The sequence below is a fragment of the Malaclemys terrapin genome, chromosome 1 (assembly GCF_027887155.1).
Source record: "Malaclemys terrapin pileata isolate rMalTer1 chromosome 1, rMalTer1.hap1, whole genome shotgun sequence".
NCBI classification, from domain to species: domain Eukaryota; kingdom Metazoa; phylum Chordata; order Testudines; family Emydidae; genus Malaclemys; species Malaclemys terrapin.
Genome location: NC_071505.1, coordinates 166759759 through 166778358, shown reverse-complemented (window position 1 = coordinate 166778358; position 18600 = coordinate 166759759). Strand labels below are relative to the sequence as shown.

Genomic DNA, 18600 nt, shown 5'->3' with positions numbered 1-18600 from the left:
TCCCGCTCTCCTTTGGGACCAGATCATATCCCTACACCGAAGACACTGGCAGCTAGACAAATATGCATGCCCTTTAGCGATCCAAACAGCTTTACATGCATACATAAAAAACAGCATTTAAAAAAAATAGCAGCATCTTGTAACATTCCTTGGAGCCTCTGTTATGGCAAGAGAATGGACATGGCAGATTTGCATGCCCAAATGCAAGTGACGTGAAAGGTAATGTGATGTTTCTGAAGTGAAAGGCTGTAACTTTAACAGACAGTAAGAGTCCGGATCAGCTGTCCTAAGCAGGTCTATGGAGCAAGCAAGCCCAGTGCCTAGGGCAAGGGTAGCCAAACTGGCTCGCAAGCCACACGCAGTTTTTTTTTTTACCATTAAAGTGCGGCTCATGGAGCCCCGCCACACATACACACACCCATTTCCACGTACCAGACCGGGGGGGGGGGGGGGGGGAAGAAGAGGGGCAGGCGCAGGGGATGAGCTTGGGACCTCTGCCTTGCAGCGGGGTGGTGGGGTAAAGGCTTCTGCCCAGCAGAGAAGGGGGGTCTTGGGGCTTCAGCAAGAGTGGGGCTGAAGCCCCAAGCCCCGGCAGGTGTGCCCTGGCTTTCGAACTTCTGAAGATTGTCATATGCGGCTCGGAGGGTCAGTAAGTTTGGCCACCCCGGCCTAGGGGATGGGAGTGCCTCACACTGCTCTCAAGCAACCCTTCTGACCAATGCTCTGATCAGCACTGACAGGCTACACGGGCTGCAGAGTCCAGTCTCCTTTTCCAGAGATGGGTATCAGCACTGCAAGGATTGTGGGGTAGAAAATGGAGGCATTCTCAGAGGACCTATCCTCCTCCCAAGAAGAAGAGACTTAATGGGAGCAGAAAAATATTTAAATAATGAATTGATGACACCTCTGCACCGAACACACCCCTCTCCACCCCAGCCCTGGATATCACCATACCGCTCTGCAGTTACATGCGGACAATTCTGACCCTTATTTTTTTTTTAAATTAGCAATAATTGTCTTGACTCAATTATCAGGCTCGTTTGTAGCCAACATGAAGCTACAATGGATCACTAGTTGGGTTACCAGTTCCAAAGTATTCCAGATAACATTCATAATGTTCTCTGATATTCTTCTATTTCAGAACATAAAATCCTGATCACCTAAATCACTTCTCTAAATCTTGGAAAAAAACTGTGAATAAAATCCTCTGTTAATCCAGTTCTCAGATTATCATCCTGGCTCACTAGAACATTTTCCAAAGTGAATCTATTGTGAAAAATGACACAGAATGCCTCACTAAATGGAAAAAAAATACAATAAAATCCATCAGGGGAAATAGTTCCATCACTTCTATTTAGATTGTTTATAGGCCAATACAGGATTGTTTTTATACAATGAAAACTGAAAACAATGCAGAACCTAAAGGAGACTTTGAGTTAAAAGCTTTAATAAACCCTCAGTTTTTATTAAGTTAAAAAATTCTCACAGTAGAAAAGAGCCTGGGTCACTTGCAGTTTTAAACTAAAATAATTGGTGGATTCTCTGTAACTTGAAGTCTTTAAACAAGTCTATTCCTCTCTATAAGCCTGATCCAAAGCTCACTGCAGTCAATGGAAAGGCTCTCCGTGACTTTTGATAGGGCCTAGTAGCCCACACCAGGACCCAATTTCAGGGGTAAAATACTGGCTCCATTGAAATCAATGGCAGAACTCTCATTAGCTTCAATCGGATCAGCATTTGGTCGGATTTCTCAGCTGATACTTATGTATTAAATTATTTTTTTTAAAGGAGTGAAAAAGGGCTTATTCCCAAAACACTTTTTCCTACAGTACCTGCTTCATAGGACGAAGGGAGCCAATTATGCTCCAGCCACTGAATTCAGTCCAGTTTGAAATCTTGCTGGGTTCTAGCAGAATTTGTTTTCCTGAGAAATTTCCTCCTTCGTATGCAATCCACCTGAATAAAGATAGAAAACAAAACCCTAAGATGCTATACTCTAAATATGGCAAAACAAAGCTACATAAATAATATTTAATACAATATTTTTAAACCCAAAGGCTTTTCATGATAGTATTATACTGTATTTATATTACTGTGCCAAATATGTAGAGTACCTAAAGTGGGTTAAGAGCTTTCTCCTATATCAAGATCTATTTTGTATTCCCTAATATTAATATGAAAGCTGGAAACTACTTTAAACTTTTGACCTGGTCACATGAAGATTAAAAAAATCCCTCTGTAGACATGGATGGTGTGTACAGGTTTAACGGGCATGTACATGGGATTGCTGCATTGCACAAGCGAACTACACAACTCACTCTAGGGAGCACCGAGAAAGGCTTTGCAGCACACTACACTGCCACAAAGTTTAGTTATCAGAGGGCAAAACAAGATCTCACACAACTATGTCAACATGTGAAACAAACTACAGAAGAGCCAAACAAGGTTATATCAAACTGTACTACAGGACCAAGAACAGGCATGAGAAATTTAAACCTAACTAACTTTCAGAAAGTTACAAACTGCTACAATAGGATTTTACATAGTAAAAACATCTTTTCAATCATAGTATTATTAACTGTAGAAGCATAACACATCACTGATACCATTTATACCTGTACTAGAATACCATCTTCAAAATATACCAAGAGCAACACACAAATTGCTCCTCCACTATACATCATCTGGTCTATACACATTACAGTGTTGCCTGCAAGCTGTATCTTTGAGCATCAGAGATATTCAGATCTTGGATTTGTATCTAAGGGATGTTCTTTTGCGGACTGTGAATTCTCCATGCTCTTCTCATGAGCTCATCTGAGCATAAAGCATGCACTATTTTTACTATGTTTCCTATTTTATGTGCTTGAATTGTGATGAGAGTTCTAGTATCCATCATTTGCCTCTCTCACTGTACGTACTTTGGAGAAAGTTCTTCTGATCATGCACACTTCACTCACAGGCAGTGCATGTTTGTGTATAAGCCTCAAAGGAGTCCCGTAAGTCCTGACTAACGGCTATTCAATAAGACCGACAACAGTTATAAATTCCTTCCTTTTTATTTTACCATATTGCTGACAATTTTATTTTTTTGAAATGCTTTCGGGCAAAATCGCTGCACACTCGGAGGTAAGAACTTCAGTCTTAGCAGTGCCCAATAGTCTCAAGGTAAATACAGTGTCTATTACCAAAGCGTTGTTCTAGTGCATAAAAGGAGAGAGGGAAATAAGATTTTTTTGTAATAATAAAAAAGACAACTGTGGAACTGCGCCCGTATTCAATAAACAAGAGAATGTGAATTGCAGCCATAAAACCACAGTGCTTACCCTTGGTATTCAATAGAGACTAAGAGGCTACAACTCTGTGCTCATGAGGAAATCAGTGCAGTGCGATTAGTCCTGTCACTCAGGTGACACAGACCTCAGCCAAAGGAATGCACAAACAAAGGTGCGCATTCAAATAGGATTAAGAGAACACAGACTTAAGCTGCTTTTTCAACCCATTGTCTTGCAATGGACTTACGTATTTGTCACACTCAGCTGCAGAGACATATCTGCATCTTGTTCTTGGAAATAAACCTAGGAAGAGTCATTTAGACTGACCCTGATGTACACTACAGAATTACTTTGGTATAACTATGTCGCTTGTGGGGGTGAATAATCCACACCCCAGAGTAACATAGTTACACTGACCTAAGTGCTGGGTTAGACAGTGCTTTGTCAGCGGGAGAACTTCTCCCACCGACAGAGCTACCACTTCTCGCGGAGCTGGAGTTATTAAGCTGACAGGAGAGCTTCTTCACCAGAAGCACTACAGTGGTGCAGCTGCAGTGGCGCCGATATAAGTTTGTAGTGTAGACCTACCCTGAGCATTTTGTTAGCATAACTAGCTAAGCTGACCTTCTGTGACCTGGCACACCTGAAAGAGTTCTAATAGCTGATCAAAGTTTAATATGAAGATAATGTCAATGTCAACTGTGGGGGTGTGGCCAATAAAGCTCTTATTGATTTTATGGTTTAAAGGCCTCTGCTGCAGTTTTACTGAACTTTTAAATCACAGTAAAACTTAACTCAAAAGATAACCACAACTGATACCCAGCACCCCTCAGTCCTTCCACCCAAAGCCTTTAAGGTCTATAGGCATGTCCATGCCCAGCCACTTGGGGATATGGCCCCTCCCAAGCTGCAATCCCTACCTAGCCTACTTCCCGTGGTGCCTTTGGCCTGTGCATGACAGTAAGATCCCACCCCATATACACAAACTTGCAGTTGTCTTTAGCCTCTTTATTTGCCCAAAGCTGACCTTACATTTTGGGACAATAGGACAAGGGAACGCTAAATCTTGCTGCATGGACTCTCAGTTGAGACAAACAAGCCCTTCCTGGACCACCCAGAAGGAATCCCAATGAAAGCCCTACAATTGTCCAACACCTATTCCCTCAACCCTGACCCAGAGATATTTCAAGATGCTCAGAAACAGGTGAAAAACCACCAGCAGCTCAGCCAAAACTGTTATGGGGAGAGGGGAGGGGAATTTCTTTCCAACCCTGAAATAGCCCTGGGGGAGACTCCCTCAGGACTTTTCCATACCTGCGTTGACTCTTCCCAGATGTAGAGAGCCTGTTAACATGGCCAGCGATAGTAAGCAGTGAGAGGGAAGGTTAGTGCTCCTTACTCCCCCACCCCGTTTCTCCCTTGTATGGGCCTTGGCCTCCATCCCAGCCAATCCTGTCAAGGTGGAGGATTTAATATCCCCCACCCACATCCCCATGTGAGGCAGAGAAAGCCCACAAACATCCCCCCCGAGCAGATCCTTAAAGGAAAGGACACTCCTCTATGTCGGTCCATGGCAAATCGTGCTAACTCCAAGGAGGTAGGAATATGTATGTTCACATTTATAATGAAACGTTAGCAGCTAGGTGGCAAATGCACACAACACTAGCCTTTCCTCTCCAAAGGTCTCAGGCTAAAACTGGATTAGGTCACAAGGAAAATTAATTTGCTATTCTCAACCTCAAATCTTGCTGCTGTTTGTCACTGGCCTCTAAACTACCTCACAACAAGAGCAAACAATCTCTATTTAGTAAGGGCTCAGAATTGGAATGGCAGTGATGTTGAAACCAGAGGGAAAGCACACCGGCAAAGCTGTCTGAGGCAGTGTACACACACCCATGGGTTTACAGCCACTGGTAATACCCTCTTAAATCGCCCAGAAAGGAAGTTCAATTATTAACCACCTTTGCAAAAACTGGTTATGTGAAAAATAAGACTGTGCATTTCCATGAGGCCAACCCAATGCCACTCCCAACCCTGTCATGGTCCTGGAAGTGCTTCAGGCCATATGAAGATAACCCTCAAAGAGAACTCAGAGGATCAAGGACGTGGGCATGGCTGGATCACAGGTGGGTCACAGAGGGTGAGGATTTCACTCATCCTTACCTTTACCTTAATTTTCCTGTAAAAAGCACTTTAATGTCATTTGTTTGAAGTGGGCAGCAACTTTATACAAAGCCACTATACTTAGCACTGACCGCTCACACCTACTGCTAAGTCTGCTTCACACAACAGAGCCGAATAGAAGGGTGGGAACAGCCTTACAACACCAGACATTTCTATCATTATTTATTAATCGTATAACTGTGCTGCCTAGTGAGGGATCAGGTCCCCTTGTACTACGTCTTGTACAAACACAGACTAGAAAGAAGAAGGAAGCTCAGCACTGGTATCACAGGGGTCCCACATATACTGTTACTCTGTAAAAGTTACAATTCTCTCTGGTGATTGAATGTATGGGCTCAGGACAGGTACAGAAGTGTTATTTTTAAAATACGGCATAAAAGCATATCAATGTACATTACACATGGTAGTGAAGGAAAAATAGAGGTCTAAATTCATTTTTTGGAATTCGCTTTAGGGGTCTGTAATGGTGACGTTAAACTGTACAAAGGCAGCTCGGAGGCCAACCTGGTCATATGAATATGGAGAGTAAACAGAAAGATGAGCTGAAGATTAACTTAAAAAATAAAAAAAGGAAGATATCTGTTGCACACTCAATGGCTGCTAAGAATCGTAGTCAGCAATCTCCAGCACAACTTGGTGGCTATACGGGACTCCGTGCAAAAAGGAGGTGGGTGGGGGCTTTTGAATCCAGGCCGCAAAGCATAGCCAGGATAGAGGGTATCTGGAGTTTTCTGAGGGTGAGAAGAAGCGGGAGCAGTGGAGAAAGGGTCACTTCATGGATGCAAGATGCTTCTCATGGAAGTCTAAAAATGGTTTACTTTTTGCTCCTGGGTTTGTCCTGCTCAACACCTTATTGTTCATTGTTTGTTCTTTTAAGCAGACAAAAAGGCAGATTCTTGTAGCAGGAGGTTTGATTTACTGACTGGATCACATTTGTATTCTGTTCAGGTCCAGGTACAAACAAGTTCCTATGTTGATTTCCCCCAAATTTTGGGATACTCCGGTTTTACTTGTCACACAGACCCAAAACAAATATAGCAAATTCATCATATAGGAAGGCAACTGGAAGGAGAACACAAATGCAGTCTCTGAAATATTTCTACCATACTTACAATCCGCTTCTCACCCATACGGACTCGGTGTAAAAGTGAAGGTCCTTGTTTAGAACAGAATTGACAGCTTCTTTGAAGTGCAACTCTCTGCCCTCGCAACATTCCAGTGCAAACAGACTGATGGAAGGCTCAGCAAAAACCTAGGAGAGAGGTAGCTATAGTTACTCAAAACAGCCTAATTGCACCTTGTTGGCATGCTACCTAGGACCCTCATTTGTCTATTTCAGTTTTTAACCTCTCTGTGGTTCTGGTCTAATTTTAATGTGAACATTTACCAGTAATTTAGCTTTTTGATTTGGATAATAAACTTTCCTAGGAATTGATATTTGTCGAAGAAGCATGGTCTAATGGTTTGCCACCACAGTGTAGTGCCCATTGACATCAGTGGCTGTTGGTTGGACACTAATGACCAGATTTGCTAAGGTATTTAGGCTCCTAAAAATACAGATAGGTGCCTAGTGGGACTTTCAAAAGCACATAAGCAGGTCAGGCATGCAACTTCCATTGATTTCAAGTAGGAAGTTAGGGGCTGAATATTCCTCTAGGTACCTACCTGAATCTTTAGTCACTTAAATACTGTTGAAAATCTGGCCCTAAATATTGAACAAAGAAATACACTGCAAAACTGTGGATATTTTTAATCAAGAATTTGAATTTTCCCTTCAAAAAATCCAGAAAAAAAATCAAGTAATTAGGAATCACTTAAATTCATATCTTTTCACCTAATGTTATTTTTAACTTATTTTGGTAACAATTCTTTTGGCACTATTGACTCTAGATAAAGATCATAACCGTTATTTGAAAATGAGGTACAAGGATGAAATCTGTAGAGCATACATAGTACTACTTCACAAATAAGGAAACTATATCTTCACTGCAAGAAAGACACAGTTTTGCATCGAGTTAGACAACTCAATGCAAAATCCTAGTGGAGACCAGGGACTTTAGAATTTTTAGTTTGATATAGCTAGTCAAGGAAAACTCTAGGTCGGGGTATAGAGTTGACCTCACTAGCTACATCCAGGTAAAAATTACCTGTGCCTTCACCAGGATATACATAGAGATTGTTTTCTTGATGCAAAAACACACCCTTTTTTCCCCTCAGTGAAGACATGGCCTAAGAGTTGTAAGATGCACAAACCAAACACAAAAATCTAACATTAATGTTTATGCCCATGCAGTCATTAAGAGGATATAAACTTCATGAACCAAGGAGGTACAGTTATAAAGAGTTTCTAGTTACATGTATTTCACAAAGACCTTGATTGTGATTCATGAATTTGTCACTGACTCACTGCTCTTGGTATGCGACTGCTTGTTACACCTCCAGGAAACTGCTTCCCGCTGCTAACTAGTACCGTGTAGCACTATTAGAGGTATTGCACATGATGAAAGAAAATTTTGCCAAGCATCTTGAAAATGAGGAGAATCTATGTTACCCATCCTGAGATAACTTTGAAAGGGCTTTCAACTTGAACTCTCCAAAACACAAAATGAGATTCAAAGACATGATGTCCTTATTATGAGATGTCATTCATCTTCCTTTGCCGCCCTCCACTCCTCTGAAGAGGCAGGACAATTTATGTGGCGGGGGAGGGGGGGGGGTAGAGGGGGGAGGGGAGGAATGTGCTTGATTTCAATGTTTCAATAGTTAATCTTAGGGCTAATGAAAGTGAAACTCATAGCAATAGACAGAACACAGGCAACTGCTGCTGAGGTTTCTCCAGCTAGCCACAAAGTCTGCAACAACCCTATTTTCTCAATTCCAAGTCTTTACCTGAAGAGAGACTGACAGCCATGCTAAACTCTGTCTGTCTAGATAAGGAACTGACAAGAAAAAAAGGCGCTTTTAAAAAAAAGAGTTAACATCATTTGAAACACCACTTAGCACCTAGTGTAGATGCAGTTTAATACTTAAAACCATGTTAGCTCATGGTGGTGTAACGTACAACATGACCAGCTAATATGATTTAAAAATATTTTTGCTATATTCCTAGCTGTGCCTCCAATTTGAAAAAAATATTTTATTGCACCAGAGGCGTATGGAGGTCACAGAATGAACAACTAGCCTGGGGAACTCATTGCCCCAAGACAGCACTGAGGCCAACAGCTTAGCAAGATTGAAAGAGGACTGGATGTTTATATGGATAACAAGGATATTCAGAGTTACAATATTAAAAAACTAAATTTATGGAAGGGATATGAAATCATGCTTCAGGGCATAAGTCAACCTTTAACTAATGGGGACTGGGAAGAAATTTGTCCTGTGGGCAAGTTATTCCACAACTCCCCATATCAGGGTTTTCTTTGAACTTTCTTCTGAAGTATCTGGTACCAGCCAATCAGAGCCAGGATACTGGACTAGATGGACCACTGGTCTGATCTAGCATGATCATGTCTGTGTTAAGAGTCAAGGCAGGAAACTTGCTTGACAGTTGTTGGGAGCCGAAACGGCTCCAACCCTCAAACAACTTTAGTAAAGGTATTCAAACTTGGCTGGCCTAAGAAAGCTCACCAGATATTCCGCAGTCCCAATCTACAAGTTTACAGAGTGCATTCATTTAAGTTATTTATTAGCATTTATTAGATGGCGAGCCATAGGCAAAAGCAAGACTCCATACCTTTCTAGTGAAACTCTAACATGGAATCAACCGATCTTGTTACAAAAATAAAGAGCAAATAGGAAAAAAATTGTTGTCTCAATATTCTACAGCCATGTAAAGTGCAATGATTTGATTACATGCTTTACATCACTACACGCCCACGGCTGGCAGCAGCAATTTAGCCTTGCTTTTTTTCCCGATTTTGTTTTCACAGCTCCCATGGAAACTACCATAACAGATTAAAGTAGCTAGGTCTTGAGAGTAAGATACCAAACTAACAAAAGAAAAATCCAGTGCACCACCCTACTTTGTGAAATGTTGAGATGCATTTACATACCTGTGGGCCTACTCCAGCTAGCTTTACTCATACTGAGAAATACCTTACCTACGGAGTAATAATACCCAGCTTTTATATTGTGTTGTCATCCCTAGATCTCAGAGTGCTTTACAAAGGAAGGTGAATATCATTACCTCGGGTTTACAAATTAGGAGGCAGTGACCCAGTGTAACACAAGTTGGTAGCAAAGTGGAGAACAGAACCCCCAGGTTTCCTAACTCACAGTTCACTGAACCATGCTGTCCCCTGTGCGAGTTCAGTGACACTACTTCCACAGTAAAGGTCCTTTCTCCAACATGCGATAGGGTGACAGAATTGGGCCCTAGATGAAAAGTTCCTGGAATGGGCTGATACACAAGAAACCATGCATCTCACTGCTTCTCATGCCAGCTTTAAAAGGGGTACCTGAATAGCTGTTTCACATTCCTTTAAAATTGGTGAGAACATATGGGCCTCTCAATTGGCCATAAATGCTTATTTATAATTCTAAAAATAAGGAGAGAAATCCCAGTCCTATTGAAGTCTGGGGGACTTTTGTCATTAACTTCAACAGAGCCAGGATTTCACTCCCAGTACATTTTGATGTTGCTAGGTTGACAGCCCATGAATGAGAAGTCCTTTCTTTATCCACTGATAAGACATAGCCAGAGCATCATCAGGGCAAGCTTCTCCACAGACCCGTGCCCATATGCCTAACCCCTCAGCAGAAGGCAGCAGAATAATGCAGTCTCCATTCTCAATTGATCCCTGGCCTTTCTGATAAGACTGCCAACAACGGTGCTGATTAGGACGGTGATTTTTTTTTTTTTTTTTTTTTTTTATGATGAGGATACCTCTGGACTGACACTGAACCCATTTCACAGGAGAGGCCATTAATGAAGGGTAGCTATGGTAGAGTCCTGAGAGTCCAGAGAAAAGTTGGTTGCAGGGAAGCAGCACTGTGGCTGCTCAGGATTCTCTCTTGTAACAGGTCAGTTCTTACACCAAATAAATGGTGAGTTTGGGGAGTGGGAGGAGAGACAATGTAGGAAAGGGGGAACACACAGAGGAAAACCCCAGTCTCCCCAACTCCCAAGAAAAAAGCCTGGACCACCTGGCTCCTCTCAAGAGTGTGTGTGTGGGGAAAGAGGGGGGCACTGGAGGAGAGGAGGTTGACTGTCATTGGATAGGGTCGCCATGTGTTCTGGCTGCTAAGCTGAACTCCCATTCCCTTGAGAGTTTTGCAAGCCGAGATATCCAAATTAAAGTCACCTACAATTCTCCAGGACGTGGAAATAACTGCCCCAGCACAGCTCAGTGCCGCTCTGAAAGTTCTCTCAGGAAAATATTTTGAAACATTGGCAACTATGGTATACTTGTAACCTTTGTAAAAAATCTTCCCTATTACAAGCATGAAGAAGTACTGAAGAATTCTTTTGAAGTGACCTTTGTATGTTAATGAAACCACCTTGCTCAAACAAAAATTAATACTGGGGAAAGCCTCATTTATGATGCAAGGAGTTAAAACACGGGGAGCGTTATGTGATTTATAGCATAGTCTTGTGAGAAAGGGAGGATACTTCTACATAGTATTTCAGGAAGGAGTGTCCACAAGTAAAGAATATCTTTGTATTTAACTCTTTAGGCTAACAGGTGCAAATACTCTGGTATTAATACATCAGATGGTGTGGGGGTGCTGCCAAACTCATTTCTCTCTCCACAGTAGTATTTCAGTTGCTGGATTAAGTCACTTATGCATTACCTTCAACTTCTACAAAGCTAACCTCTCACACAGTTTCTCTCACCTCACTGAGCCCTATTCACAAACCATCTCACCTTCATTTAACAGATCTAAACCACTCTATCAATGGAATTTTATATTTTACCAATGCAAAAAGCACATACTAAATCTCATACTAAAAAGAAAGACTAAAACAAGATCTACTTCCTTCAAACTGCTTTTGTTTCCATTTTCACTTTTAAGTGCCCATACCATGAAAACCAAATTCAAAACCAACCAACCTCAACAGGAAGAGACAGATCCGCATAAGTTAAGTAAAGTTGCTACATAAAATAGCTTCAAGACACCATACACACAAACACATTGCTATAATAAAATAAAAAATATAAATACATTGTCCTTTTGGAAGTACAGATAATCTTTCATGACAAATTTCATGAAAATGTTATTAATAAACTCGATTTGAGACGGTGTCACCAAAAATGTTTCCTTCTCTCACTTCACTGCAACCTCCAAAATGAAAATTACATACATTTTCATAAGAAAGAGTCCTATCCCAATGAAGTCAACAGAAGGTTTCTCATCAACTTCAGTGGGTTTTGGACTCGGGCCTAATTGCCTTCCCTGTTATGAAAACTTGTGGTAGGTTTTTCCCCACTTTGTTTGCACTGAATTATCTGCTGAATAAATGGAATATATCAAGGATCAAGTGGATATTAAATGTTTGTAGTACCGCATGCATGGACTCAGGGGGAGGGGTTGTGGGTGTCTGGCCCCACAGCTGAGCTCGGGGAGGTGGGGGGGAAGGAAGGGCAAAGAAACAAACTGGATTGTCATAGGGGTTTTCTTTAACTCCCTACTCCTGGGGGAATTTTTGTGTGTCTATATTGTTAGACATACTTGCTGACAGGTATTTTGAAACTGGTGTGATTATGTAGTGTTATTTTGACAAAAAATTTGCAGAATTTTAAAATATTGTGTGCAGAATTTTTATGTTCTCTCATTTTTATTAGTTCACAGTACTGTACAAAGTGAGCCACTGTTGTGGGCTGTCTATTGGTTAGAGCCGGTGACAGAGTTAGGACTGTTGGGATCTATTCCTGACTCAGGAACTGACTCCCAGGGTTAACATGGGCAAGTCACTCATCCGTTCTGTGTCTTGGTTTTATGTATCTGGATTATGGGTCTAAATGCCTACCACAACATCCTTTATTTAAAAAAAAAAAATCTGTAAATTTCTTTGAGGTCCTTGGATGAGAAGGGTTATTAGTCTGAATGCTGCCATTGCAACCACCCAGAGGCTTTTTAATAGCAGCTGTGATGGAGCAGTCACAGCTTCCAGGAGTACTACTGTGCTGTATTTCTATGAAATACTTTACTTTGCTGGAACGACATATTTACATTGATATCCTTCCCCACTCAAACCAGAACATTAAGAAAAATTTAGTGGGCACTTGCGTGCAGAAGCTGCACTTTTTACAGCAGTAGAAGCAGCTCATGGTATCACAAATTTATATTTCAAGTAAAATCTAGACTAGTTCCTTGCTGTTGCAGGGCTCTGGTTTCCCTTCCCATGATGCTCAGCAAGCACAGGAGAGTAGGGTTACCATTTCTCCGGATTCTCCCGGACATGTCCGGCTTTTTGAGTTTAAAAATAGCATCCGGGGGGGGAATTTGTAAATGTCCGGATTTCCCCCCTATGCAGAGCGCGGCACGGCTGACAGGGCAGCCAGCCGGATCGAGCCACTCGCACGGGGCTCCGGCAGCCAGAGCCCCTCCTCTGCTTCCCCCCTTCTCTCCCCTGCAGCTTCAGATCACTCCCTTCCTCTCTCTCTCTCCCTCCCTCCTGCTCCCTGCATTCGCAGATCGCCGGCCATTTCACATCGGGCCTCCAGCAGTCTGGAGCTCCTCCCCCTGCTCCCCCTCCCCCTGCTGCCCAGCGCGCCGCTCCGCAGCACTCTGCAAGGGCGGGAACCGGGCTATGCGCTCCATGGGGGAGCGCGGCAGCATGTCTAGGGTTACCATACGTCCGGATTTTCCCGGACATGTCCGGCTTTTTGGGCTCCAAATCCCCATCCGGGGGGAAATCCCAAAAAGCCGGACATGTCCGGGAAAATCGGACATGCGGTCGGCGGCTCGGGTGCCGGGCCGGGGGCTCGGGGGCTCAGCCGGCGGTGCTCGGGGGGCCCGGTGCCGGGCCGGGGGGCTCGGCCGGCGGCTCGGGTGCCGGGTCGGGTGCTGGGCCGGGGGCTCGGGTGCCGGGCCGGGCCGGGGGCTCGGCCGGGGGCTTGGGTGCCGGGTGCCGGGCCAGGTGCCGGCGGTGCTTGGGGGGGCCCGGTGCCGGGCCGGGCTGGGGGGCTCGGCCGGCGGCTCGGGTGCCGGGTGCCGGCCCAGGTGCCGGCGGTGCTCGGGGGGGCCCGGTGCCGGGCCGGGCCGGGGACTCGGGGGGCCCGGCCGGGGACTCGGGTGCCGGGTCGGGGGCTCGGCCGGGCCGGGGACTCGGGGGGCCCGGCCGGGGGCTCGGGTGCCGGGTCGGGGGCTCGGGGGACAGGCTGGGGACCTGCGGTGCCAGGGGTGGGCCGCGCCTCCTCCCCCCACACACCCCCCCCTTACCTGCTTCAGGCTTCCCGCGACTCAAATGTTCGCGGGAAGCAGGGGAGGGGGCGGAGACTTTGGGGAGGGGGCGGGGTTGGGGCGGGGGCAGGGCTGGGGGCGGGGCTGGGGCCCCTTTAAAGTGTCCTCCTTTCGGAGGCACTAAATATGGTAACCCTAAGCATGTCGGGCTTCGCGTGGAGCCCGACACGCTGTTGTGAGCAGCACAGTAAGGGGGTGAGGGGATCGGAAAAGGGGCAGGGGGGTTCTGGAGGGGGCAGTCAAGAGACAGGGAGCAGGGGGAGGGTTGGATGGGGGCAGGAGTGTGGATAAGGTTTTGGGCAGTCAGGGGACAGGTAGGGGGTAGGGTCCTAGGGGGGCAGTTAGGATGGGGGGGGTCTCAGGAGGGGCAGTCAGGGGACAAGGAGCAGGGGGGCTGGGAGTTCTGGGGGCGCTGTCAGGGGGCAGGGGTGGGGAGAGGGATCGGAGCAGTCAGGGAGCTGGGGGGTTTAGATGGGTCGGGAGTTCTGGGGAGGGGGTCTGTCAGGGGGTGGGGAGTGGTTGGATGGGGTGTGGGAGTCCTGGGGATCTGTCAGGGGGTGGGGGTGTGGATAAGGTTTTGGGCAGTCAGGGGACAGGTAGGGGGTAGGGTCCTAGGGGGACAGGTAGGATGAGGGGGCTCAGGAGGGGGCAGTCAGGGGACAAGGAGCGGGGGGGGGAGGTTTGGAGGTTCTGAGGGGGGCAGTCAGGGGGCGGGAAGTGGGAGGGGCGGGGCTAGGGCGGGGCTCCCACCATCCTCTTTTTTGATTGTTGTAATATGGTAACCCTACAGGAGAGATTACCAAGCTATAGATAGGCTTGTGCCCAATGGCCTATAGATTACACTCTTATTACCTTAGACATTCCCAGGAGGCCAGATTCCTTCAGCCTGAGTTGAGGGAAGTGGAAAGCAGAGTACAAAAAAGGTAAGGCCTAAATGAAACCTTTAATTTGTGGAGGGAGGGGGGAAGAGAAAGGGAGCAAGCCAGTCAGGGAAAGAGGCTCCTGTAACCAAAAGGAACCATTACTTCCCTTCCTCTCCTACTCTCCGAGGTCAGGAGACAAAATTTGATCAGTCACCAGAAGACAGGAGATAGGGAGAGAGATTAGAATTTTTCCGTTCAATTTAGGGCATTTTAAAACCATTTCAAGAATGTTTTTAGTTCTCAGACAATATATCTGCTCATCCAGTCCAGCTTTGAACAGAAATAGACACATGCTCTCCTACCATGCTTGAGGATTAGAGTAGTGCAACGAGAAGGTGTTAAGACTCTGCCATAATGTTTGACTTGGTGACACTACCACAAATGATACCAAGGTTTGGGAATCATGTCAGGATTCATCATGGAGGCAACATGCTTGGGCCAGCCCACATGTTGCTTGGAAAAAGTGAATACCCCCCATATATATAAACTTACAATAAATTTTGCTCTGCTACTTCCGAGCCAATCATCATCATGATCATAATAGTGACCTTTGTTCTGAAAGACATGCTCATTCAGAGATACTAGTACGGAAACACGAACCAACCAAAGTGGAGCCACGTTCACTTAAATTCCACGGGAGAAACAGAAAAATATATTTGCCAGACTTAAATCAGGAAAACCATCAGGCAGAGAAATTATTTTCAAGCTCCTAATAACACATCCGAGTATATCTGGCAGCCCATCTTGAACAGCCATAAGTTAGAACAAAATTCAGTAGATATAAAGTACTAATCAAAGCCTGTTCTTCTCTCCCAGTTCAGTAGCCTATTGACATCAACAAATCATTGCCTTGGTCAGACTTCCACCACACTGTCCTCACACAAGTCACAGTCTTAGAGATGATGTATTTCCAAGCTGCTCCCAGAGACTAACTCATATCATGACAGTGTGATCATTACCACACCACATCACAAAACTGTATGCCCACATCACAACATTGCTATGCTGAGTTAAAAAAGGCCCATACTATGACGGAACATTGCAACGTCTGATATTTTGGGACCCGCTGCACGTTTCAGGCTCACCACCAAAATGGTAGGATGATCCTGGAAATCTTGTGACAAGTAGCAACACTACAAAAACCACACACACAGTTACAAACTGTAGGTGGGGATTGTTAAACCTGAATATATACTTAGCAAGATGCTCATTTCCAGCTCTCACTAGCTATCTCTTCAATTGGAGTTGTATACTGGGACAAGATGGAAGTGTGTCAGGAATCAAGTTGGAGACAGAGAACTCTGAATGTCAGATGCCCAGGCTAGCAATTATGCAGCTGTAAATGACCCAGCACTGCTCATAAAAGTCTATCTAGATGTCTCTAGAGTCTGCAACCTTTGTACCCGTTGTTCTCACGGTCATCACAAACTCAACTGTGTATATTTCTAATAATCAAATCCGCCATTGCTATTAACTGTCTCTTCCTAACAACAGTGGTCCCCTCCCCCAGAGAGATATCCTCAGTGCAAGAAGATACCATGATATCATCTGGAAGGAGGGTCCCAACTATGGGATTATTTTCCTTTGCTCCGGCTCAGTGTCCTCCTTCCTCAATACTTTCATCCTCTTCAAAAGCACAGAGGCTGTCGGACTGCAGGATGGGACTGTGTCCCAGAAAGTCTCATTTATGTATTTCTCTGTCTCCCTTAGTTCCTCCCGTTCAGCCACTCTGGTCTCAAGAGCTGGTACTCTGTCTCTGAGGGCCATGAGTTGCTTGCACCGAATGCATACATGCCACCTGCTCACAAGCATGTTCACGATTATGTACATGCTGCGTTCAGTGCAAAAAACTGGGTAGCCCCCACTTTGCTGCTGGACTTCTGCCCACATGATATTTATTATTGCAGGGTTTTGTTTGTTCTTTGTTTGTATGTGGTTATTTTTCTTTGGGAGACGTTATTGGCCTAAGTTTAGAGAATGTTTATTAGGTGTATCTGGCTCTCTCACTCCCTCTCAAAACTCCCCTGTTCGCTAGCTCCTGTCCTGTTCGCTAACTACTGTGGTTGCTTAGGAGCAGGCTTTTTAAACCCCTGTTTTCACTGAGTTAGCCCCATCCTCTCATCAAGGGATTCTAAAGGGACTAGGGATGAAGTCCAAGGTCTAGATCCTCAGCTGGTGGAAACTAGTGTAGCTTCCCTGAAGTCACTGCAGCCAGGATCATTTACACCAGCCAGGATCTGGTCCAACGCTTCACTCAGTCAAATACCCTTGCCGCCCTTACCCTCCACCCCATCAATTTTTTTTTTTAAACTTGTTTGTGGCTAGAAAAAGGATTTTGACATTTTTAATAAATATCACCAACTCGTAAACTTTTAAAATGTGGTTTTAAAAGGTTTTATCTGTCGAGATGTTTTAATATTGTATACTGAATCTGCAGCAGAAATATAAACCTTTATTCTGGATGGCAAAATGTAGTAGTATTAACAAGTGACACATAATTTGATGCCCATTTAGAAAAGGCAAATCTTACACTTCTGTAAAATATTCCCCTAAAATTATGGCTAGCAAATTTATCATCATGCTAGCAGCTATATGCATTGTAATGTAGCTTACAGGTTCTTTTGTGCAGAGTATTTTTGTTAAAATCTGAATTTCTGCTGGGAAAGCAACTGTAAAGGGAACCCCATAATGAGATAGAAGTACAATATTCCATTTGTATAAACCTACACCTTACTATCTTGCTGGGATGCTCTATAAGGACCATTGAAAAAGCAAACATGAATTCAGCTCATACAAAAACAGAGTTACGTTCTGGGGGGAGGGGGGGAAGAGAGAGAGAGAAAATCCACAAGCCTAAAAACCAATTTTAAGATTTCTCCTGAGCCTCACACTCTGTTCTTTACTACAATCACTGCTGTATACGACCAGGTAGGGCAAGAGTTCTATAATAGAATTCTTTCTATAAAACTCTTACATATTCCACAGGCTTGAAGGATTTGAGTATAGCTGTTGGACAGCCACAGGAAGTGAGGTCAGTGTAGAGGCCTTCTTCCAGCACACAATGATTCTCAGCAATTTCCCCTTGGTAAAACAGGAGCCAACTGAAAGAACAAACATAACAAAGAAATGTAACTGATGCAGTCAGTTATTAACAAGTTCTCTCAAGATCAAATATTTTCTAGGGGAATGAGAAACAAAACGAGGTTTGTTTGTTTTTTAAAGTGGTATTATAAAAAAAGTGAAACCAAAGATTGATTCGATTTTCTGCTTCTGCTGCTCTTCCACATGGTATACAAATCTCAACCTGGACTTTAACTGGGGTTAATGGAATGCAGCTAGATTTACTCTATTGAGTCCCTGAAATTTTGAACAAGTCGTAAAGGCAGATTCAAATCACAGCAATTGTGTGATTTTCCCATAGAAAAGCAAAAAGCATTAAGTTCCCTTCCATCAGAAAGAAGAGAGTTATCAAAATAGGTTGCAAGAGAGTAGGTATAGGACGATATGGAGCGTGATGATAATGCACTGGATACGTTTGATTATTTGAAATTTAATGACTGTTAAAAAGTGCTCTCTAACTACTTTAAATGGTGATGGGTAAAACAACACACTTACCATCCCCGAAGAACCTTAAAAGAACATGGTATGAATGATGTAAAATCAGAAACTTCTGCTGTGAAATCTACACATGCTCCTTGGAAATGTGTGTTACTGAAAGCTTTGAGCTACAAGAACAACAACAATAAAAATATGATGACTAGAAAGAAAATGTACTCATCATCATCACTATAAGTAGACCAAGCTGCAGGAAC

The 18600-nt window shown here is 44.1% G+C and overlaps 1 protein-coding gene across 1 annotated transcript in view; it reads right to left on the bottom strand.

Annotated features, from left to right (window-relative positions):
- CRYBG3 (crystallin beta-gamma domain containing 3) overlaps positions 1–18600 on the bottom strand; it is a 135934-nt gene that overhangs the window by 9483 nt on the left and 107851 nt on the right. Inside the window, exons 16-19 of the mRNA XM_054046201.1 lie at positions 18404–18513; positions 17763–17889; positions 6572–6711; positions 1833–1956 (exon numbers count right to left, since the gene is read on the bottom strand). Of these exons, the coding sequence (XP_053902176.1) occupies positions 1833–1956; positions 6572–6711; positions 17763–17889; positions 18404–18513 (501 nt within the window). The remainder of the gene's footprint in view (positions 1–1832; positions 1957–6571; positions 6712–17762; positions 17890–18403; positions 18514–18600) is intronic.